A 23383-nucleotide genomic window follows, 5' to 3' on the forward strand; every position below is an offset into this window, starting at 1 on the left:
GAATTATGCTCTGGGATAAGAGCTGGACACTCAGGAAGTCACTTTATATCCCGGGCAACCCATCCCAGCAGAGCTGGGTTGGGGTTACAGAAACCCAAAAGCTCAGGAAAAACCACATTAAATGCCCAAATCCCAGTTTTTACTTTAAATTCTTTGGCCTGTAGGACCCCGTTTCCTGGAATTATCCTCTGGGATAAGAGCTGGACACTCAGGAAGTCACTTTATATCCCGGGCAACCCCATCCCAGCAGAGCTGGCAGATCCCAACCCACAGAAACCCAAAAGCTCAGGAAAAAAGCCCCTTAAAACCCCAAATCCCAGTTTTTAATTTGAATTCTTTGGCCTGTGAGACCCCATTTCCTGGAATTATCCTCTGGGATAAGAGCTGGACACTCAGGAAGTCACTTTATATCCCGGGCAACCCCATCCCAGCAGAGCTGGCAGATCCCAACCCACGGAAACCCAAAAGCCAGGAAAAAGCACCAATTAAATCCCCCAATCCCAGTTTTTAGCAGCAGGAGCGGGAAAGGAGAAGCTGCCACGTACTTGGCTCTGGACACGACGTACATGAGGAGGGGCAGCAGGTCATCCATGGGCAGTTTGTAGTCCTTGCCCAGCACCCTGCCCACGGTGCCCTCCAGCTCCTCGTAGGTTTTCTGCAGGATCAGCAGCTTTTCCCTGGGATCCACCGTGGTGCTGCGGGCGGGAAAAGAACCCTGGCAAAGGTGCTCCCAACTCCACAGGCAGCAACTGAATTTAGCTGAATTTCAGCTGAATTTTAGCTATATTTTACCTGAATTTACTTAAATTTTACCTGAATTTTAGCTATATTTTACCTGAATTTAGCTAAATTTTACCTGAATTTTAGCTAAATTTTACCTGAATTTACTTAAATTTTACCTGAATTTTAGTTAAATTTTACCTGAATTTTAGGTTAAATTTTACCTGAATTTAGCTATATTTTACCTGAATTTTAGCTAAATTTTACCTGAATTTTACTTAAATTTTACCTGAATTTTACTTAAATATTACCTGAAATTTTAGTTAAATTTTACCTGAATTTTAGCTATATTTACCTGAATTTTAGCTAAATTTTACCTGAATTTTAGCTATATTTTACCTGAATTTTAGCTAAATTTTACCTGAATTTTACTTAAATTTTACCTGAATTTTACTTAAATATTACCTGAATTTTAGTTAAATTTTACCTGAATTTTAATTAAATTTTACCTGAATTTTAGCTATATTTTACCTGAATTTTACTTAAATTTTACCTGAATTTTACTTAAATATTACCTGAATTTTAGTTAAATTTTACCTGAATTTTAGCTATATTTTCCCTGAATTTTACTTAAATTTTACCTGAATTTTAGCTATATTTTACCTGAATTTTACTTAAATTTACCTGAATTTAGCTATATTTCCCTGAATTTTACTTAAATTTTACCTGAATTTTACTTAAATTTTACCTGAATTTTAGCTATATTTTCCCTGAATTTTACTTAAATTTTACCTGAATTTTACTTAAATTTTACCTGAATTTTAACTACATTTTATCTGAATTTTAGCTCAATTTTACCTGAATTTTATCTACATTTTATCTGAATTTTAGCTCAATTTTATCTAAAGTTTAGCTGAATTTTATCTACGTTTATCTAAATTTTAGTTGATTTTAGCTGAATTTTATCTAAATGTTATCTAATTTTATCTAAATGTTATCTAAATGTTATCTAAATTTTATCTAAACGTTATCTAAATTTTAGCTGATTTTTAGCTGAATTTATCTAAATTTTAGCTGAATTTATCCACATTTTATCAAAATGTTATCTAACTTTTACCTAAATGTTATCTAAACTGTGATCTAAATTTTAGCTGATTTTTAGCTGAATTTTATCTAAATTTTAGCCGAATTTATCTACATTTTATCTAAATGTTATCTACATTTATCTAAATGTTATCTAAATATTATCTAAACGTTATCTAAATTTTAGCTGATTTTTAGCTGAATTTTATCTAAATTTTAGCTGAATTTTATCTACATTTTATCTAAATTTTAGCTGAATTTTAGCTAAATTTTAGCTAAATTTCACCTGAATTTTATCTACACTTCAGCTGAATTTTATCTACATTTCATCTAAACTTTAGCTGAACTTATCTACATTTATCTAAGTTTTAGCTGAATTTTAGCTGAACTTATCTACATTTTATCTACATTTAGCTGAATTTTAGCTGAACTTTATCTACATTTTATCTAAATTTTAGCTGAATTTTATCTATATTCTATCTACATTTAGTTGAATTTTAGCAGAATTTGGCTAAATTTTATCTACATTTTAGCTGAATTTTAGCTAAAGTTTAGCAAAATTTTAGCTTAATTTTAACTGAATTATCTATATTTTAGCTGAATTTTATCTACATTTTATCTAAATGTTATCTCAATTTTAGCTAATATTATCTAATTTTTATCTAAACGTTATCTAAATTTTAGCCGATTTTTGCCGAATTTTCTCTACATTTTTCTCTACATTTTCTCTACATTTTACCTGCATTTTAGCTCAATTTTATCCCCCGTCTATATCAACAACAGTGAATTAAATCCCCACATCTCCCCGGACTCACATGAGCTTCTGCCAAACACTCGGTGGCCGACAGGAAACACTTGTCCTTGATCAGGGAGCGCCTCTGGAAAGGAGACCACGATCCTTTGGAACATCTCCCAGCACCAAATGAATCCACCCGTTCCAACGAGGCGATGTATCCCTGAGGAGGCTCCAGCCCCACGCCACATTCCCCAATCCCATCCCGAAGAGCCGGAATTCCGGGATGTTTCTCACGTGGTTGGTCGTCAGGGTGAGATCCTTGAGAGGCCAGAGGTGCCTGGAAGGAGATCACAGAGACTTTGAGAAGGGCTGAAGCCCACCTAAATCTACCTCACTGCTCCAGGGATAATTACTATTATTAATTTGGCTCATTAATCCAGGTTGATTTTACTCAGAGATGCTCCTGAAAATAACCAGTGGAGAGTTTGGGAACCTCAGATTCAACTCCTCACCACTGAGCCCAGACTGAATCCACCCCCACTCCGGGTTCCCTGAGTGCAGATGATGCTGTGCTGGGAAAGCTGGTGGAGTTGGCCCCACATCCCATTCCAGAGGTGGATTTAGCAGCAGGAATGGATGAAGGAAACATTTCTGACTCCTCATTTTGAGTCTGTGTGGTCTCCACTCTCAGAGCAGACACCGCTGCTGCCCTTTCTAAGACACGGTTTATAAGTTCTGGCTGGTCGGTCCCAAGTCGGAACAAAGCTTTTTTTTTGAGGTAATAAAAGGGTTTTCCAGCCAAAAATTAAAATTAGTCCAGCTATTTGCAGCTTTTCCCTAGTCAATGTTGCCCTTCCAGGACAGGCAGGCACTTCCTGGCAGGATTTCCTCTGGCAGCACAAAACTGCCAGAGGAACCAGGAACAGGCTCCAGGTCCTTTCCAGGATCACAGGGATGGAAAAACGCCCACTACTTCTGCACATCCAGAAATTCCAGGAGCTTGATGTCAGGGAACAGGCTGAGGTCCACGATGCCCTGGCAGTACAGGTCATCCTCCCTCTCGTGGTACAGCATGTAGAGCATGAAGAGCTCGGGGTAGAAGCAGGGCAGGATCAGGGGCAGGACCACACTGGAGGCCTTCTGGTCACTGGGGCAGAGAAAAACAATCCTGCAGTGACATTCCAACCTTAAACATTCCCCAAACCACTCAGCACACGAGGAGGAGGCAAGCTTCCAAGACCTCGAGGTGTTCTCCTCGTTCTCCCCTCCTTCCCCCTCCCGAGTTCAGTGTCCCAGTTGGGCTGGAGTGACCTACAGGACACTGATCCCAGCTGGAGATCCTGCTGCTTCCTGTGCTGTGGGACAGGACAGATCTACACAAGATTTCCTTAATCCCTGGGAGAAACCTGGAGCACTGGAGACCTGTCTCCAGATTTTCCTCCTGAGCTCTTTCAGTAAAAACTCATCTCCAGCTTTTCTTCCTGAGCTCTTTCAGTAAAAACTCATCTCCAGCTTTTCTTTCTGAGCTGTCTCAGCAGAAACTCATCTCCAGCTTTTCTTCCTGAGTTCTTTCAGTAGAAATTCATCTTTTCTTTCTGAGCTGTCTCAGTAAAAACTCATCTCCAGCTTTTCTTCCTGAGCTCTTTTAGCAGAAACTCATCTCCAGCTTTTCCTCCTGAGCTCTTTCAGCAGAAATTCATCTCCAGCTTTTCTTTCTGAGCTCCTTCAGTAAAAACTCATCTCCAGCTTTTCTTTCTGAGCTATCTCAGTAAAAACTCATCTCCAGCTTTTCTTTCTGAGCTCTTTCAGCACCAAACTCATCTCCAGCTTTTCTTTCCGAGCCCTTTCAGCGGAGCATTTGTTATTTCTTAAGGAAAAAGCCCTAAATGAATTCACTTGCAGCCCTTTTCCAGCTGCCCACAATGCCACCAACTGCCTGGCTTCATTCAGCCCCCATTTTCAGGTTCAAAGAGAAATCCAGGCCCAACAGGGACAGCTGAGCAAAGAGGCTTCTTCTCACTCCCAAAAACCCTAAATCTCTGTCTCCCACTATTATTCCCACTTTCCTGTTCTAGGAACAACAGGTCTTCTCCCTCTTCTGCCAGTGGCTTCTGCTCCAGAATATGAGTAAAAGAAATTGTTTTCTTGCTTCAAGCAGAACTCCTGAACTCTTTGCACCCTGAGGGAAGTGTGAGCACTAAACCTGCTCCAAAGGGACCCACACAGGGAGTTCAGCACCTGATGTGTTTTAGGAGACACCCCACATGTCCAAACAGCTTGGAATGACACTCCCAGTGGTGGCACCTACCTCATGTCTCCATCCACAGCCCTTGGGGACAGTTGGCCTTTCTGTTCCAGTGCCAACTGGAGCAAACCCCTGAAAGAGCAGCAGGAACAAGGTTTAGTTCCCTCCCTCCTTTGTTTTTTTTAGGGATAATTTGTTATTCCCAAGTGAGGAGCTCAGCTGTCCCAGCCCCAGGTGGGATGTTAAAGCTCCCTGGAATTCCTGCAGGGTTGTTTCAGTGTGGAAGTTTTTGAGGGGTTTCTCCTTTAACAGCAGAAGCCCCAGGAATGACTGAGTGTCCCAAAATCTCCACAGCTTCTGGAGAGTAGGATGATCCCTCTGGAATTCTAAGTGTGGTCTGCACTGAGCACCATCTCCTTAAATTCCCACTCAAGGGACATGGGACTTTAGCAACCAGTTCTCCAACCCATCCATGAACATCAGAGGATGAACCCCCTCAGGAAGAGTAGCTGGGCTTTGTCTTGATATTCCATAGAATCCCAGGATGGTTTGGGTTGGAAGGGACCTTAAGGATCATCTCATCCCACCTCCTGCCATGGGCAGGGACACTTTCCAATCACCCAGGTTGCTCAACCTGGCCTTGGACACTTCCAGGGATCCAGAGGCAGCCACAGCTTCTCTGGGCAACCTGTGCCAGGGCCTCCCCACCCTCACAGCCCAGAATTCCTTCCCAATATCCCAACTAAATCTCTCTTCTTTCAATTTAGAACAAGGTTTCCCTGGAGCCTTCTCTTCTCCAGGCTGCTCCTCTCATCCCACCTTTGTGTGGGAGATGCTCCATCCCTCCCATCATCTTCCTGGCCTTTATTCCCAAACCAACTTCATCCTCTTCAAATGAGGATCAGGGAGAGAAATATCAGCCTGGGGAACTCAACCAGGAGCTCAGCAGGGCGAGGAGGGTCTCCCTCCCCACACTTCATTCCCCAAAGACCTCAAGACATGAAGCAAACTTTGCCCTGAGCTCAGGAGCACCTTCCCATGAGCCAGTGCTCAGGTTGGACTGAACCCAACCCGACCTGTTCCCACCAGTTGTGCTCCAGGACAGACATTGTAGGGAACCAACCACCTGAGGATGTGAATACTGAATCTCAAAATGTAATTCTTACTAGATAAAACTGCCAGCAAATATTTAATTATTCACATTATGCTGCATCATTGAATATCCTGCCTCTCGGAAAAATACACAAACAGAAGAATTTTAAGTCCTAGAGAGAAAACTGTAAAGTGTTTTCCAAGTGTGGTACAAAAAACCACTCATTGTGAGCTAAACAAGCCCCAAACGAGTGTTTATTGCTCTGCCCATAAACATGCCAAGTTCAAGGGTGAATTTTACCGTGGTTGTACCACTGTAATTACAGAGAATGTGGATAAACATTCCTGAAGCACAGTTTTACATCACAGAGTGGTGTGTAGGTTGGAGGGGACTTGTGGAGGTCATAGAATCATAGAATCACAGAATCATACAATCAGCTGGGTTGGAAGGGACCTCCAAGATCATCAAGTCCAACCCTTGATCCAACCCCACTGTGGTTCCCAGCCCATGGCACTGATGCCACATCCAGTCTCAGCTTAAAAACCTCCAGGGATGGAGAATCCCCCACTTCCCTGGGCAGCCCATTCCAATGGCTGAGCACCCTCTCTGCAAAGAAATTCTTTCTAATGTCCAACCTAACCCTCCCCTGGCACAGCTGAAGCCTGAGCCCTCTTGTCTTGCTGATGGTTGGGTGGGAAAAGAGACCAACCCCCCCCTGGCTCCCCCCTCCTGTCAGGGAGTTGCAGAGAGTGAGGAGGTCTCCCCTGAGCCTCCTCTTCTCCAGGCTGAACAGCCCCAGCTCCCTCAGCCTCTCCTCATGGCAATTGTGCTCCAGTCCCTTCCCCAGCCTCGTTGCTCTCCTCTGGACCTGCTCCAGCCCCTCCATGTCCTTCCTGAGCTGAGGGCCCAGAACTGGACACAGCACTCCAGGGGTGGCCTCCCCAGCGCTGAGTCCAGGGGCAGAATCACTTCCTTGGCCCTGTTGGCCACACTGTTCCTGAGCCAGGCCAGGATCCATTGGCCCTCTTGTCCCCCTGGGCACACTCTGGCTCCTGTTCAGCTCCCTGTCCATCCCCACTCCCAGCTCCCTTCCTGCCTGGCTGCTCTCCAGCCCCTCTGGCCCAGCCTGGAGCTGCGGGGGGTTGTTGTGGCCAAAGGGCAGGACCCGGCCCTTGGCCTGGTTGAACTTCATCCCGTTGGAATCAGCCCAACTCTCCAACCTGTCCAGGTCTCTCTGCAGAGCCCTCCTGCCCTCCAGCTGATGGACACTCCCCCCCAGCTTAGTGTCATCTTGCCAACCTTCTGCTCAAGCCATTCACCTAAAGCCAGTTGCTCAGGACTGTGCCCAGACAGCTTTTGTGTATCTCTGTGGATAGAGAATCAACCTGTCTGTGGAACCTGTTCCAGTAAAAAAGTGTTTCCTTACACTCACATTCCCTCAGCTCAGAGGCTCCGCTGGGAACACCAAAGCTTTAATCCAACCTCTTATTTTTTAAGGAGACACCACCCTGAGAGCAGCCCTAGGGCCCAGCTCTGCCTGCTGGGCCATTGCTTGGATCTCCTAAAAGATAATCAATGAGCAACAGGATCCCAGTGATGCCTTTGATCCAGGCCTTAATTATGATCCAGGCCTTAATTAGCCACATGGTTGAGTAATCTCTGCCCACATAGGCCGAGCTCAACGTTGCGCTTACGCTGCACGTCCTAAACTCCTGCTGGGTTGGGCCTTGCTGAGCTTCAGCTGCTGGTGGAAAAAGGGCTGGATATGCCCAATCCATGTGCTCTGGCAGCCTGGAAAGCCAGTGGTGTCCTGGGATGACCCCACAGCTGGGGAGGGGGTAATTCAGGTGAGACCCCCCCCTTGCAGAGCTGCCTCCAGCTTGGGAAGGACATGGAGCTGCTGGAGAGAGTCCAGGGAGGCACCAACATGATCCAAGGGATGGAGCAGCTCTGCTGGGAGGAAAGGCTGGGAGAGCTGGGATTGTCCAGCCTGGAGAAGAGAAGCTTTGGGGGGGAACTGATTGTGGCTTTCCAGGACCTGGAGGAGCCACAGGAAAGATGGAGAGAGACTGTTTACAAGGGATGGAGGGACAGGACACAGGGAATGGCTTCAAACTGCCAGAGGGCAGGGATAGATGGGATATTGGGAAGGAATTCCTGGCTGGGAGGGTGGGGAGGCCCTGGCACAGGTTGCCCAGAGAAGTTGTGGCTGCCCCTGGATCCCTGAAGTGTTCAAGGCCAGGTTGGAGCAAGCTGGGCTAGTGGAAGGTGTCCCTTCCCATGGCAGGGGGTGGCACTGGATCCTCTTTAAGGTCCCTTCCAACCCAAACCATTCTGGGATTCTATTTCTCCTTCAAACACGGATATCACACCCCTGCTGTGTGCCCTGACACACTTTGCTGCCCTCAGTTCTTAGGGAGGTTTTTTTGCTTCCTATTTATCTAAATAAAGTGTCATTATGGGCAGCAGCTCCTTGATCTGACACAGCTCAGTGAGACTCCCAATAAAGCCCCTGGGTCATATAATAACCACATAATAGCCATAATAAAGGGTTTCCAGGTCCACATCACCTCAGTTATTGCAAATAACTCTTAATTTAACACCATGCTGAAGCACCTCCCCAGAAAAAAAACATATCATGATTCAAGCACATCACCTGTAAACACCATCCCAACGTTCTCCTCCCCATTGGAGGGACTCAACCCCCTCGACTCACCGGTAGAATTCCCAAATTTTCTTGGCGTAGTACTTGACCTCCTCCTGTGCCATGGTCAGCAGGTGCCTGTTGGCCCCGATCCCGGAATATGTTGCCTGGAAAGCGACTGTCAGGGCCTTCAGCAGCTTGCCCAGAGGGTGCAGGGAGGACTTCAACGCCTGCAGGAGGCGGGAAAATTCAATTCCACACGTCAGCGTTGCCATCAGTGGAGGAAAACACCCCAAAAGGCCCCCCCAGCCTCCTCCTGGCAGCAAAGGGGGACAAGCCCAGAGGTGACAACTGTCATTCTGGGCTGGCTGTGCTGCCACAAGCCCCCTTCTCCTCCCCTCATCGGGCCAAACGTGCTCAGTGGAGCTGCTGCTCTGAGGAGATCTGCTGGGGGGAGCAAAGAGAACAAAAGGGATCCCCAGGGAAAGGCTGGGTGAGGGAAAACCACCTGGAAGTTCACTCATCACTTCCAGCAGCCTGGAGAACCAAGAGGGAAGCTTTCTCATCGCTTCCAGAGCGGCCAAAAAATGAGTGGCCAAAAAGCACGAGGGACAAGCCTGCTCTTCACATAATTTAGGGAAGTTCTTGAACCCTCTGGCCATGTTTTATGTGCTGTCAAATTAACAGCAATTTGCCCAGCCCTGTGTCCATGTCTGGTGGCCAAACCTGGATTATTTTAAGCCTTTTACCTTCTCTAGATAACTCTGTACTGACTCCAGCTCCTGGTGCTGGACAAGCTCTTCAAGGATATCTTCAATTTTCCAGGATATGTCCTCAGTCCCCCTGAAAGGATGAGAGGTTAGGGAGGGAAAAAAGAGGTGAGCTTCCCACAAGGAAGCTCTGGGATAAATCCAGGTGGGTATCACAGGTAGATTCCAAAGGGGCAATAAAACAATTAGAAGGAATGAATTTTTCACTTCTGAGAAGCAAGCCCAACAGCACAACTTTAAATTGAGGGGTAAAATTCCTCCTCCTGCTTCATGAGAAGGAACAACTGGAAAACGCTCAAGTTCATGACTTTACAACATGATTTCAATCAGACCCTGATTTAAATGGTTTCCTCTGTGGCAACAAGGTTCTGGAACATTCCTACCTTTGGCAGAAGAGATATTCCTGAGATTTCCTCAGCTCCTTGCTGGTTTGGATGTGGAACCCTGTGAAAGACTCCTCCATTTCTTCCTTGCAGCCAGACTGGAGGAATTCCAGGAACTGGTCATAGATTCCCTTCCATCTCTTCTCCACTGGGAACTCCCTGAGGCCCAGCTGACTGGAAAATGGAACGTGGCATTAGGATTTCCTGGATCCCCCTTTAATCACTTCACACCTCACCTTCAAATAGGGGAGGTTCTCCAGGGTTGGGATTAACTGAGGGCTGGAGTCAGGCTGGGAGAGCTGGGGGGGTTCATCTGGAGAAAAGAAGGATCCAGGGAGACCTTGGAGCCACTTCCAGGGTCTAAAGGGGCTCCAGGAGAGCTGGAGAGGGACTGGGGACAAGGGATGGAGGGACAGGACAAGAGTGAATGGCTTTAAGCTGTAAGAGGATAAATTTAGGTGGGATATTGGGAAAGAATTCCTGGTTGTGAGGGTGGGGAGGTTGCCCAGAGAAGCTGTGGCTGCCTCTGGATCCCTGGAAGTGTCCAAGGCCAGGCTGGAGCAACCTGGGCTAGTGGAAGTTGTCCCTGCCCATGGCAGAGGGTGGGACTGGGTGACCTAAATGTCCCTTCCCACCCAAACCATTCCATGATGACTCCCTGATGTTCTGTAGGAGCAGAGGAACATGGAAGTGCCCAGCTGGGAATTCAACAAAAGCAACTCAAGTCTCTTGTCCTGACAATGAGGTGCTTTGGGCAAAGAAAAATTCCCGGTGTGTGGAACATAAATAACCTCAATTTCTGCTGATCACAGACTTCCTTGGCCCCTGGTGGATGTCCCTAAACCCAGACCATTTATCTCACCCCAAAGCCTTCAGAAGAGGCTGAGCAAGAAGAGTTGAGCAACCACCACCAGCAGCTATTTCTGCCTGGAAAGAACAGGAGCTGTTTCTGCAACGGGAATGATGGACTGAAAATGTTTTGCAGAGGAAAGAGGAGGAAACTGAACTGGGGTTTGTGACAGGAAATGGAATTTGTGAGGACAGGCAGCTGGGTTTTTTTCCCCACTGGGACTCCCTCCTGTGAGTTAAACTGGCTGAATCCAGGTCCTCCAGCTTGGCATCCTTTGGCAGGGTTCAGCCCTGAAATGAGGGATGTGGCCTGATGGCTCCAGCTCAGTCATTCCTGCCCTGTATTCCCACCATTTCCTGCCAAAACAGCAGCTCTGATCCTCCACGTGGAGGGCAGTGGCAGGGTGGCAGGAGAACATCTCCTCTTCCCACATGGCATTAATTGAGGGGCTGGAGCAGGTCCAGAGAGGAGCAACAAGGCTGGGGAAGGGACTGGAGCACAATTGCCATGAGGAGAGGCTGAGGGAGCTGGGGCTGTTCAGCCTGGAGAAGAGGAGGCTCAGGGGAGACCTCCTCACTCTCTGCAACTCCCTGACAGGAGGGGGGAGCCAGGGGGGGGTTGGTCTCTTTTCCCACCCAACCATCAGCAAGACAAGAGGGCTCGGGCTTCAGCTGTGCCAGGGGAGGGTTAGGTTGGACATTAGAAAGAATTTCTTTGCAGAGAGGGTGCTCAGCCATTGGAATGGGCTGCCCAGGGAAGGGGTGGATTCTCCATCCCTGGAGGTTTTTAAGATGAGACTGGATGTGGCATCAGTGCCATGGGCTGGGAACCACAGCGGGGTTGGATCAAGGGTTGGACTTGATGATCTCGAAGGTCCCTTCCAACCCAGCTGATTCCATGATTCTATAATTCTATGATTAACACCACAACAACCTCTGCTCTCCTTTCCCCCTTCTCCCCTAACCCAGTTTTCAGCTCCAATCTCTGCCAGGGCTACTTTGATCCCCGCAGGGATCGATCCACGACCCCTCCCGGAGCCCAAATCCAAACCATGGCCCGGGAATCCGCCGGCTCTGCTCACGTTTTGGTGATCCTCTCATCCAGCTGCTCGTTGGAGGTGTTGAGGACGCCGTGGGTCTGGAGGCCTTGGCCCGACTTGTTGGTGAAGGTTCCCTCCAAAACGAAGCCGTTGGCGAAGGAGAGCTTTCCCTGCGGAGGAGGAATCCAGGGTTACTCTGCCAGGAGCTCGTTAGAGGCAGGAAACGAGCTGGACCCAGAGCTCAAAGTCTCTTTTCAGCAGTGCCAGCTCTTGAAAAGGTGGCTCAGAACAAACTTCCACCCCGGAGGTGGAGATTCCAGCAGCCAAAGCAATGATGTCAGTAAAGTGGCAGCAACTGGAGTCAACACATCCCAAAAATCCCAGATTAAAACCTGTGCATTATTCCCTACAAACCCTCAAAATCTCCTTTGGGTTATTAATAATTCTCTGTCTTAAATCTCACAATAGTTTCAACTAAACAAGATTGAAGGGATGAAGCTTCAGTGATGTCAGTAAAGTGGCAGCAACTGGAGTCAACACATCCCAAAATCCCAGATTAAACCCTTTGCATTATTCCCTACAAACCCTCAAAACCTCCTTTGAGTCATTAAATCTGCCTTAAATCTGACAATAGTTTAAACTAAACAGGATTGAAGGGATGAAGCTTCAATTTCTCCCAGTTTTCCCTCAAACCACAGGGAATTTTGGCCTCCCAGGTGTGGGGGAATCACATGACCTTCACCATAAACACCTTCAAATTGGTTTGAAAACTTGGGAGTTGGCTGCTCCCAAGGCAAACCTTAATTTCTCTGAGGCAAACCCAGGACATGCAGCAGCTCGACTCAAACTTGGAGGATTTAATTAAAGCCAAAGCCAAACAACATCCTGGAATAGGAGGAAATCCTAAATAGAAATCCTCCTTGCTCGTGGCAGGAGGCACATTCCAGCTCTGGATAAAGACCAGATTTCTCTGGATTAACCACTGAAGTCAAGATGAATTTTGGAGGCTCTGAGCTAATTAATCTAAGACGAATTTTAGAGGCTCTGAGGTAATTAATGTAAGATGGATTTTGGAGGCTCTGAGCACTGTAATCAATGCCTGCAATGTCTCGCCCCGTGAAGAAGATGATGACAAGCTCTTCCTCCCCTGAGAGTCATTAATGATAAGGCTCATTTGCACTAATTAGCAAGGCTCTGTTTTGACACCTCTCTGTGTGATCCAACCCCACATTTCCTGCCGGGCTCATCCCATTGTCGAGGAAGAGCTGGAGGAGTAGTTTTCCTTCACCAGGGGGTTTTATCAGCACTTTGAGCAGATATTTCTGCCCACATTGCAAAATTCAGCTGTGGGGTAACACCTCGGTTTGGTTGCATTTCCTGTGTCCCCAACCACTGCAAAGGCTGAAAATGTTGGTTTGAAGGAGATAAAAACATCCCAAGTGCAGCTGGGAAGAAGAGGCAAAAATGTCCCACAAAAACAAAAATCAAAAGCAAAATCAAACAAAAAAAACCTCAATGGCAACAACGAAATAATAATAAAAAAACCAAAGGAAAATGAAAAATAAACAGAATCTAAAAAACAAACTACAAAAATCTAAACAAAAAAACAAGCAAATAACAAATAAAACAACAACAAAGAAATAACCAGAAAAAACAAATAATCAAATAATCGGAAAAAACAACAATCAAAAAATCAAACTACACAAAAAAGCTACACAAAAAACAAGCAAAAAACAAACAAAACAAAAAAAATAAGCAGAAAAACCAAATAATCAAATAACCAGAAAAAACAATAATCAAAAAATAGAACTACAAAAAGCTACACGAAAAATAAGCAAATAAAAAATAAAAAATAAAAAAACAGAAAAACCCCAAGCAAACAAAAAAATAAGCAAAATAACAAATAAAATAACCAAACAAAAACAAACAAAAAAACCCCACAAACAAACAAACCAAAAAACCCAAACAAAAAAATAAACAAAAAACCTAAATAAAAACCCCAAACATACAAAAAAATCAAACAAAACCCCAAACATACAAAAAACCCTCAAAGTAAAACAAAAATTGTACAAAATCAAAAAAACAAACCACAAAACACCACAGAAAAAACAAGCAAATAACAAACAAAACCAAAAAACTCCAATAACCAGAAAAACCCAAGGAAACAAAAAAAGAAGCAAAAAAAACAAATAAAAGAATGAAACAGAAAACCAAACAATAACAAAAAAAAACACAAACAAAAAACCCAAATGAAAACCAAACCAAAAAACACAAACAAAAAAAACCCCAAAAAACCCAAACAGAAAAACAAACCAAAAATACCCAAACAAAACCCCCAAACATACAAAAAACCCTCAAAGCAAAAGAAAAATTGAGCAGAACCAAAAAACCAAACCACAAAACCCCATACAAAAACCATGCAAAAAGAAGCAAATAGGAAACAAAACCAAAAAAAAACCACCCAAAAACCTCACAACCAAACAAAAAACCAAGCAAAAAACTAAATAAAAGAACCAAACAAAAAATAGGACAAAAGAGAAACAGTAAACAAAAAAAAACAATAAAAAAACCCAAACAAAACCAAAAAAACACACAAAAACCCCAAAAAAACCCCACACAACCCCCCCCCAAATAAAAACAAACCAAAAAAACCAAAGCCAAAAAAAAATGCCAAACATACAAAAAAAACCAAAGCAAAAAACCCTCAAACCAAAAAAAAAAATGAAACCAAAAAATCCCGACCAAAAAACCAAACCAGAAAACCCCAAAGTAAAACCACCAACCAAAAACCACCAAAAAAAACAACCCAAAAAGAACAACCAACCAACCAAGCCCCCCAAAAAATCCCTGAAAACCTCAAGAGCCTGAAACTAAATCAAACATTAAACCCCAAAACTCTTCCCAAAGCCCCCCCAGGGTCTCTCAGCTGAAGCTTTTCTTCCATGACTGAGACTGATGAAGGACAAAAATAGCCCAAAAACCAGGAAAATCTGATTTTCCGGGAGACTGGGGGAAGCGGAGCGGGAAGGGGCGAACTCTGGAGATGAATCCATGTGGGAATTAAAGAAACTGGAGAAGATGAATCCGTGTGGAAACCAAGGAAGTTCTCACCTTCCCAACAAAGGTCAGATCCTCCGTGAAGTTCCCTTCGTAGACGGAGTCGTCTTCCAGGAGCAGGATCCCAGAACCCTGCAGGTGGAAGCAGAGGGAGTGAATCCATGCCATGAACTTCCCACCTGCTCAAGTTCATCCCGAAAAAACCACGGGCTCGGATTATTTGTGGGATGAAGGTTCTCAGGAGCTCCTTTGAAAGCCCAACCTCTCATTTCAGGGCTCGAGAGAAAGGAGAAGGCCTGGGGTGGTCAGGAGGTTTGGAACAACTGTTGCATTAGTTTTCCCAGGAAAAGGAGCACAAAACAGGATCCTGGGCTAAGAATGGACACCAGGAATTGTCACAGGAGTCAAACTCGGGCTGCTCCCAATCCTGGGGCTTTTGAGGGGATTGGAGCCAATTGTCACCCTTTGAAAAGTGATTAAGGGAAAACAGGATGGTGGAATATCCTGAGCTGGAAGGGACCCCCAGGGATCACCCAGGACACCCCAACAATCCCTCCCTGTCCCTGAGAACGTTGTCCTGGAGCTCTGGCAGGATTTGTTCCATGCCCACTTCCCTGGGGAGCCTGTTCAGTGTCCGACCACCCTCTGGGGGAAAAAAACCCTTCCTAATATCCAGCCTAAACTTGGAATTCACTTTATCCCTTGCTGTGCAGTCCACAGGTCTTTAATGAGCTGCTCCCAAACATTCCTTAAACAACTCATTCCACTGCCTCCCAAATCCCACCCTGCTTTCAGGAGCACAATTTTAGGGAAGGAGCCCCAAGACGCAGAGCCTAAACTTGGAATTCACTTTATCCCTTGCTGTACAGCCAACAGAGCTTTAATGAGCTGCTCCTAAAGCTTCCTTAAACAACTCATCCCATTGCCTCCCAAATCCTGCTTTCAGGAGCACAATTTTTAGGGAAGGAGCCCCAAGATGCAGAGAAGACACAGGATAATTTAGATTTCTCCTGGGTGGGTTTAGCCCCTGGTTTAGGCCCTGAGGTTTTACAAGAACCCAAACCAGCCAGAAAATATGGTTGCTTGTAGAGCTGTAATGCTTTTTTTCCACTGGAATGGTTTTCCTGGTTGGAAAAACGCCCTTTCTGGCCAAAAAAAAAAAAAATAAAAATAAAAGGTTTCCAAGGGAAGCTTCTAAGTCACACCAATTTTTCCACTAGGAAAGCTGAAGTGGTTGCTCCCCACCTGGAAGCCGTGGGAAGTTAAAGGAGCCTTTGGCAGCTTTTATTTTGGAGTTTTTATGGGAAGTGCTTCCGCCCAAGTTTCCATGGTCAACATTTTGCCCTGATTTGGTGAAGTGGGGCGGGGGTTGTTTGTTTTTTTTTAAGCACATGTTTTTCAGGAGAAGCAAAGCTTTGATTCCTGGGCCAGTTTGAGAGATGCCAATTCCTCCTTCTTTCCCCACCAACAGCTAAACTTGCAGCGACACCAAAACTCGGCACAGGGAAAAGGAAAGGTGAAGATTTCCTGATCTCCAAGAGAGGTGGAGTATCATGGAATTCCAGAATGGGTTGGGTTGGAAGGGACCTTTAGGAACATCCAGTGCCACCCCCTGCCATGGGCAGGGACACCCTCCACTAGCCCAGGTTGCTCCAACCTGGCCTTGGACACTTCCAGGGATGGGGAGTCCACAACCTCTCTGGGCAACCTGAGGGATATAAAACCATCCTGAGGGACATAGAACCACCCCGAGGATTATACAGTCATCCTGAGAGATGGAGAGACATCCTGAGGGATGGAGAGCTATCCTGAGGGATATACAACCATCCTGAGGGAGATATAACCATCCTGAAGGATATACGACCATCCTGAGGGATATACAACCATCCTGAAGGATATACAACCATCCTGAGGGATGGATAGCTATCCTGAGGGATATATACCCATCCCAAGGGACATACAACCATCCTGAGGGAGATATAACCATCCTGAGGGAGATATAACCATCCTGAGGGAGATATAACCATCCTGAGGGAGATATAACCATCCTGAAGGATATACAATCATCCTGAAGGATATAAAACCATCCTGAAGGATATAAAACCATCCTGAAGGATATAAAACCATCCTGAAGGATATAAAACCATCCTGAAGGATATACAACCATCCTGATGAATATATGACCATCCTGAGGGATATATGACCATCCTGAGGGATATACGACCATCCTGAGGGATATACAACCATCCTGAGGGAGGTATAACCTTCCTGAGGGATGTATAACCATCCTGTGGGATATACAATCATCCTGAGGGATACATAGCCATCCTGAGGGAGATGTAACCATTCTGAGGGATATATAGCCATCCTGATGGATATATAGCCATCCTGACGGATATACAACCGTCCTGAGGGATGTATAACCATGCTGAGGGATATATAGCCATCCTGAGGGTTATACAACCATTCTGAGGGCTGCATAACCATCCTGAGGGAGATATAACCTTCCTGAGGGATGGATAGCCATCCTGTGGGATATACAACCATCTTGTGGGATATACAACCATCCTGAGGGATATATAGCCATCCTGAGGGATATACAACCATTCTCACGGATATCTAGCCATCCTGAGGGATGTATAACCATCCTGAGGGATATACAACCATCCTGAGGGAGATATAACTTCCTGAGGGATGCATAATTATCCAGAAGAATATACAACCATCCTGAGGGTTATACAACCATTCTGAGGGATATACAACCATACTACAACCATCCTGAGGGATGTATAACCACCCTGAGGGAGTTCTAACCATGCAGCACTTCATATGTGACTCCTGGTCTGTAACTGGGGCTGGGTGATCAGTTGAACAGCCAGACCTACAAGGTGTCTGAGGAGGAGCAAGGAGAAGTGACAACCTGAGGTCTTGTTCCTCCCCACACCTCAGGGGGGTGATAACAACCAGGACTCAATCTAAACCTTGTTCTTCAAAAATATTGTTATGGTAAAATCACAAGAGAGAGATTTTCTCCAGGGAGCTGGAAGGGACCCACAGGGATCATCCAGTCCCACCCCTGGCCCTGCACTGACACCCCAACAATCCCACCCTGTCCCTAAGAGCATTGTCCAAACCCTCCTGGAGCTCTGGCAGCCTTGGGGCCATGCCCACTGCCCTGTGGAGCCTGGTCAGTGCCCAACCACCCTCTGGGGGAAGAACCTTTCCCTGAGATGTCACCTTCTCACTTTCCAATTGCCCTCCTGGATTAATTAAGGAGTGAAATATTAATCTCTCCCTTGCTGGCGAGTTCCACACCCCACTGCCTGGCAGGGCCCACCAACAGTGGGTACTCACCACCATCTTATCAGCGTGGAATGTCCTCTGGTAGCAGACCCCTGACTGGGTCACCACGATGCCCTGGCCATGCCTGTGATCATCCAGCCACGTCCCGATGTATCTCTCCCCTCTGGAATGCAACAGAAAACTAATTATGGGGGGGTTTTTTTCCCCTTTTTTCTTAGATCTTAATCCATTTGCTGTGTCGCTTCCTGAGGGCAGTTTTACCTGATATAATGCTCTGTGCAGCACAACTTCCACGTGTCCCACATGAACTCAGTCCATATAAGGCTTTCCCAGGAGTTCAAGCCGTGCAGGAGAGGCTGAACCCATCCCACCTCCATCCCCAAAGCTCCCCATCAAAACACGAGGCTTTATCCCACCAACAGTGGGACAAAGCTGTCACACCCCTAAAGCCACCTCTGACCCACTCCCCCTTTACCTGTCTTTGTCTTCCCAGACTCCATATCCGTTCTTCTTGTCGTTTTCCCACTGGCCAGTGTATCTGAAGGGATGCTCAGCTGAGAAGTTCTCCAGGATCCCAAAGCCCTGCCGCACGTTGTCCTTGAAGTAACCTTTGTAGACCAAGTCATTCCCATACCTGTAGGGACAGGGGATTTAATTCCATGCCTATCTGAGAGCTCCTCTTGGAACAGGAAGCCAGGAGGGTGAGCACATCAGGGTCACCTTCCTGCTAAATATTCCAGATTTTTGCTGAGAGCCATTCCCTCTGAGGAATGTTCATCGCCCAACTAGTTAGCCCACAGCTCCCAAGGGCACAACACATGGGCTTGCAATTGTCCCTTGACCTCTCCCCAGCTGGGTCACAGTGACACTGGTTGATCCAGAGTAGATTAGATCAACAGGAAGCCTTGTCTTCACCTTTCTGTGGTGGCCACCACCCCTCTTCCTGGGCTGGTCCCTCTCTCAGAAGGGCTCCTCTGAGTTGGAGTCATAAATACGGAGCAGAACGAGCAGGTTTGAGGAAGGCAGGTCCTACAGGCCCATCCCAGCTGGAAAATTGGGCTTTGTGCTCTCCTGGCACATTTGGTGCAGGGAAATGAGTCAATGGGAGCATCAACCATGGACAGTCCAGGATTCACATGGCCCAACTCAGCTGGGTACAAGCCACGTGTGACCTCAGCAAAGATGAGGATGGTGCTGGAGGAGAGACGGATCCAGGGAGACCTGAGAGCACCTTCGGTGCCTAAAGAGGCTCCAGGAGAGCTGGAAAGGGACTGGGGACAAGGGATGGAGGGACAGGACACAGGGAATGGCTTCCCACTGCCAGAGGGCAGGGATAGATGGGCTACCGGGAAGGAATTCCTGGCTGGGAGGGTGGGGAGGGACAGGCACAGGTTGCCCAGAGAAGCTGGGGCTGCCCCTGGATCCCTGGAAGTGTCCAAGGCCAAGTTGGAGCAACCTGGGCTAGTGGAAGGTGTCCCTGCCCATGGCAGGGGTGACACTGGATGGGCTTTAAGGTCCCTTCCAACCCAAACCATTCCATGGCTCTGTGACTGTATGAACCATCCAAGTGCTGGGAGAGCTGGGATTGTTCAGCCAGGAGAAGAGAAGCTTTGGGGGAACTGACTGTGGCCTTCCAGGACCTGAAGGAGCCACAAGAAAGATGGAGAGAGACTGTTTACAAGGGCTTGGAGGGACAGGACACAGGGAATGGCTTCAAACTGCCAGAGGGCAGGGATAGATGGGATATTGGGAAGGAATTCCTGGCTGGGAGGGTGGGGAGGGACAGGCACAGGTTGCCCAGAGAAGCTGTGGCTGCCCCTGGATCCCTGGAAGTGTCCAAGGCCAGGGATAGTGGAAGGTGTCCCTGCCTACATCCAGGTTGGAATGGGACGATCTTTCAGGTCCCTTCCAACCCAAACCATCCTGGGATTCTCCGTGCCCACAACCAATGCTTTCCAGACCAGGCTCCATCCAAATTCCCAGCAGATGGGATGAGATGGGAACATCCCACCCTTTGAACACCCCTTTTTCCCCCCAGGATCCAGGCGTGGGTGTCACTTACTCACAGATTCCGTAGCCTCTCATCTTGCCCTCGTACCAGTGGCACTTGTAACAGTCATACCTGTCCTCAGCTTGGCGGGGGACCAGGCAGATCCCAAACCTGGAATGACACAGGGAAAGGCACATGGAAGAGGTCAGCAGGGAAAAAGGCAGCTCAGCTGTACTGGGTGAAGTTTCAAAGCCGAGGAGCTCCAGATTTCCAATCTGATTTATGGGGTCGGGGTCAACTCTCCCTCTGACACTCTTTCCAGGTGTCACTAAATCCAAGTTCACTTGGATTTGGTCCAAGGAAAAGCTCATCTCCTTGTGAGCTGCACTCACAGTTACTCAATGTTCCTCCTTCAGACTTACTTCCAGGGTTAGTTTTTCCCCCTCTTTACCCTTCCCCAGTTTAGGGGCTGAATTAAATGGTTTTTTATTGCTTACACAAAGTATCTGAGTTTTTTTTTTTCCCCTTAAAACCCTCATCTACTCTGGAATTCTTGTAAAAGTGAGGCATCTAAAAGTCTTACTTTCAAAAAAAACCCTAAGTTAAATCTTCTGTCATTCCTTACATGAAGTATCTGAGATTTTTTTTTTTCCTCTTAAAAGCCTCATCTACTCTAAAATTCTTGTGAAAATGAGGAATGTAAAAGTCTTACTTTAAAAAAAAACAAAACTAAGTTAAACCTTTTGTCATTCCTTACACAAAGTATCTGAGATTTTTTTTTCCCCTTAAAAGCCTCATCTACTCTGGAATTCTTGTAAAAATAAGGACTGTAAAAGTCTTTCTTTCAAAAAAAAAAAAAAACTTTTGTCATTCCTTACACAAAGTATCTGAGATTTTTTTTTTTCCCCTTAAAAGCCTCATCTACTCTGGAATTCTTGTGAAAATGAGAAATGTAAAAGTCTCACTTTCAAAGAAAAAAACCCAGATAAATAAGATTTGAATTTCACAGCGCGGTTTCTTACCCTTGACAATTCGTCATTTAAGGGAAGTTTTTTAAAGATACCTAAAAATAACTTTTCAAGGCACTTCCTATGAATTAATTCACACGGATTTAGACACCAGGGATCGGGTTCATCCACGGGAATGTCCACATGGATGGAAATGTCTGCACTGAACTGCTCATCTGCCCGTGGCTCTTTCCTTGTAGTCACCACCAACCCGCTCTCTCCAGGTCACAACACCCTCAGCTTAAGGCAGACGTCCCTCTGGAAGGAAGGAACATTCCTTAGCACAGTTTGGAAGCAAGGAATTCCCTGTTTTCCAAGGCTTACCCATGCTCCAAGCCCTCCTTGAAGTCCCCGACGTGGTTGCGTCCGTCGCGCCACTTCAGCGTCCCCCTGGAATTCAAAGAATTGGCTCAACAAGGAGGGTACCCAACGCTCCCAGCTGCACCAGGAGGGAGCCAGGCACAGCCCAAAGGTGGCACAACCCCAAGGTTTGGGCTGGGAGGGTGGGGAGGCCCTGGCACAGGTTGCCCAGAGAAGCTGGGGCTGCCCCTGGATCCCTGGAATTGTCCAAGGCCAAGTTGGAGCAACCTGGGCTAGTGGGAAGTGTCCCGGCCCATGGCAGGAGGGTTGGAATGAGATAACCTTTAATCCCTTCCAACCCAACCCATTCCATGGCTCTGGGATTGTATGAACCATCCAAGTGCTGGGAGAGCTGGGATTGTTCAGCCAGGAGAAGAGAAGCTTTGGGGGAACTGACTGTGGCCTTCCAGAACCTGGAGGAGCCACAGGAAAGATGGAGAGAGACTGTTTGCAAGGGCTTGGAGGGAGAGGACACAGGGAATAGCTTCACACTGACAGAGAACAGGGTTAGATGGGAATACTGGGAAGGAATTCCTGGCTGGGAGGGTAGGGAGGCCCTGGCACAGGATTCCCAGAGAACTTATGGCTGCCCCTGGATCCCTGGAAGCGTCCAAGGCCAGGTTGGAGCAACCTGGGCTAGTGGGAGGTATCCTCACCCATGGTAGGGGATGGAATTGATGATTTTTAAGGTCCATTCCAACCCCAAACCAATCTGGAATTCTCTCATCTTGCATTCAGTGCCCACACCTCAGCTGAGAAGTCTCCTCGGGGTCCCGCTGCTTCCTCAGACTTTAATTAATCTGCCACAGGATTTGAGAGCAGAAAACTTCCCCTCATTTTTCTTATTTCCCCCCTCCTTGAAGTGGCTCCATTTCTCCAAAGGGCTTCTCAAGTCAGAGACTGATGCTCTGAACTCTCATCCCAAGCAGCAACTTGGCACCTCAACACTGCTCCTCTTTCAGGGGTTTCTCCCAGAAAGTTTTCCCTTCACTCAGGACCAGCAGAGCAGAAAGTTTGGGAAAATCAAGGGAAAACGTGGTGTGACTTTCCAGGGAAAGGGACTTTGGACAAGGGAATGGAGGGACAGGACAAGGGGGAATGGTTTAAACTGAGATGGAGTTGGGTTAGATGGGATATTGGGAAGGAATTCCTGGCTGGGAGGGTGGGGAGGCCTTGGCACAGTTTCCCAGAGAAGCTGTGGCTGCCCCAGCCCTGGAAGTGTCCAAGGCCAGGTTGGAGCAACCCGGGCTAGTGGAAGGTGTCTGGGCTGGAACTGGATGATCCTTAAGGTTCTTTCCAAACCACTCCGGGATTCCACAGCCAACATCAAATATTTCCTCCAAGGACAGAGACACTCAATTCTCCAGGAACCTCTGGGACTTTGCTTTGCACCATGAGGATTTAATACCATGAGGATTTAATGCCATAATGTTTTCCTACTCTGGAACAAGTGGGAAGAATCCACTTCCAAGTTCCCTAATCTCAAAAGCATTTTCTAGAGGTGCTGGGTCATCCCTTCGGGACCTTGCACATGATCCTGGTTTAATTGCAGCATGTGATTAAATCACTGTGATTAAGCTGAAGTTCCAGCCTTGGTACATCCCCACAGACACCATAATGACACCACAGCCCCAGGAAAACAAAGGAGACAAGCACTGGCCTGAAGGGATCCTATCTCTCCATCTGGTTTTGTGTGGGGGTTGGAGAAGTGATCCCAGGAGGGAACAATGCAAAGTGACACTGGAGGGGGTCAACGTGATGGGCAAGTTACTGCCAGGCCTGAATTCATGTCCCTCCCTCCTGGGCTCCCACTCCACCCCACCCACCCACCAACCCTGTTTATTCTTGCATCACCCCAGACACACAGCCAGATCCCTGCACATTCCCCAGCCAGAGACAACACAATTCCAGAAGGGTTTGGGTTGGAAGGGACCTTAAAGATCATCTCATTCCAACCCTGCCATGGGTAGGGACACCATCCACTAGCCCAACCTGGCTTTGGACACTTTTAGGGATCCAGGGGCAGCCACAGCTTCTCTGGGAATCCATTCCAGTCCCTGCTCACCCTCACAGCCAACATTCCTTCCCAATATCCCACCTAAA

General features: G+C 46.8%; 1 protein-coding gene across 1 annotated transcript in view; it reads right to left on the reverse strand.

The window, feature by feature from the left end:
- ALS2CL (ALS2 C-terminal like) overlaps positions 1–23383 on the reverse strand; it is a 62873-nt gene that overhangs the window by 4517 nt on the left and 34973 nt on the right. The window contains 15 exon segments of the mRNA XM_032696502.1: positions 546–695; positions 2619–2629; positions 2631–2681; positions 2834–2876; positions 3513–3686; positions 4848–4916; positions 8594–8751; positions 9271–9364; positions 9675–9848; positions 11606–11733; positions 14675–14752; positions 17975–18086; positions 18399–18557; positions 19986–20084; positions 21245–21310. Coding sequence (XP_032552393.1) covers positions 546–695; positions 2619–2629; positions 2631–2681; positions 2834–2876; positions 3513–3686; positions 4848–4916; positions 8594–8751; positions 9271–9364; positions 9675–9848; positions 11606–11733; positions 14675–14752; positions 17975–18086; positions 18399–18557; positions 19986–20084; positions 21245–21310 — 1566 coding nt within the window.

Source organism: Chiroxiphia lanceolata, chromosome 1, assembly GCF_009829145.1.
Source record: "Chiroxiphia lanceolata isolate bChiLan1 chromosome 1, bChiLan1.pri, whole genome shotgun sequence".
NCBI classification, from domain to species: Eukaryota; Metazoa; Chordata; class Aves; order Passeriformes; family Pipridae; genus Chiroxiphia; species Chiroxiphia lanceolata.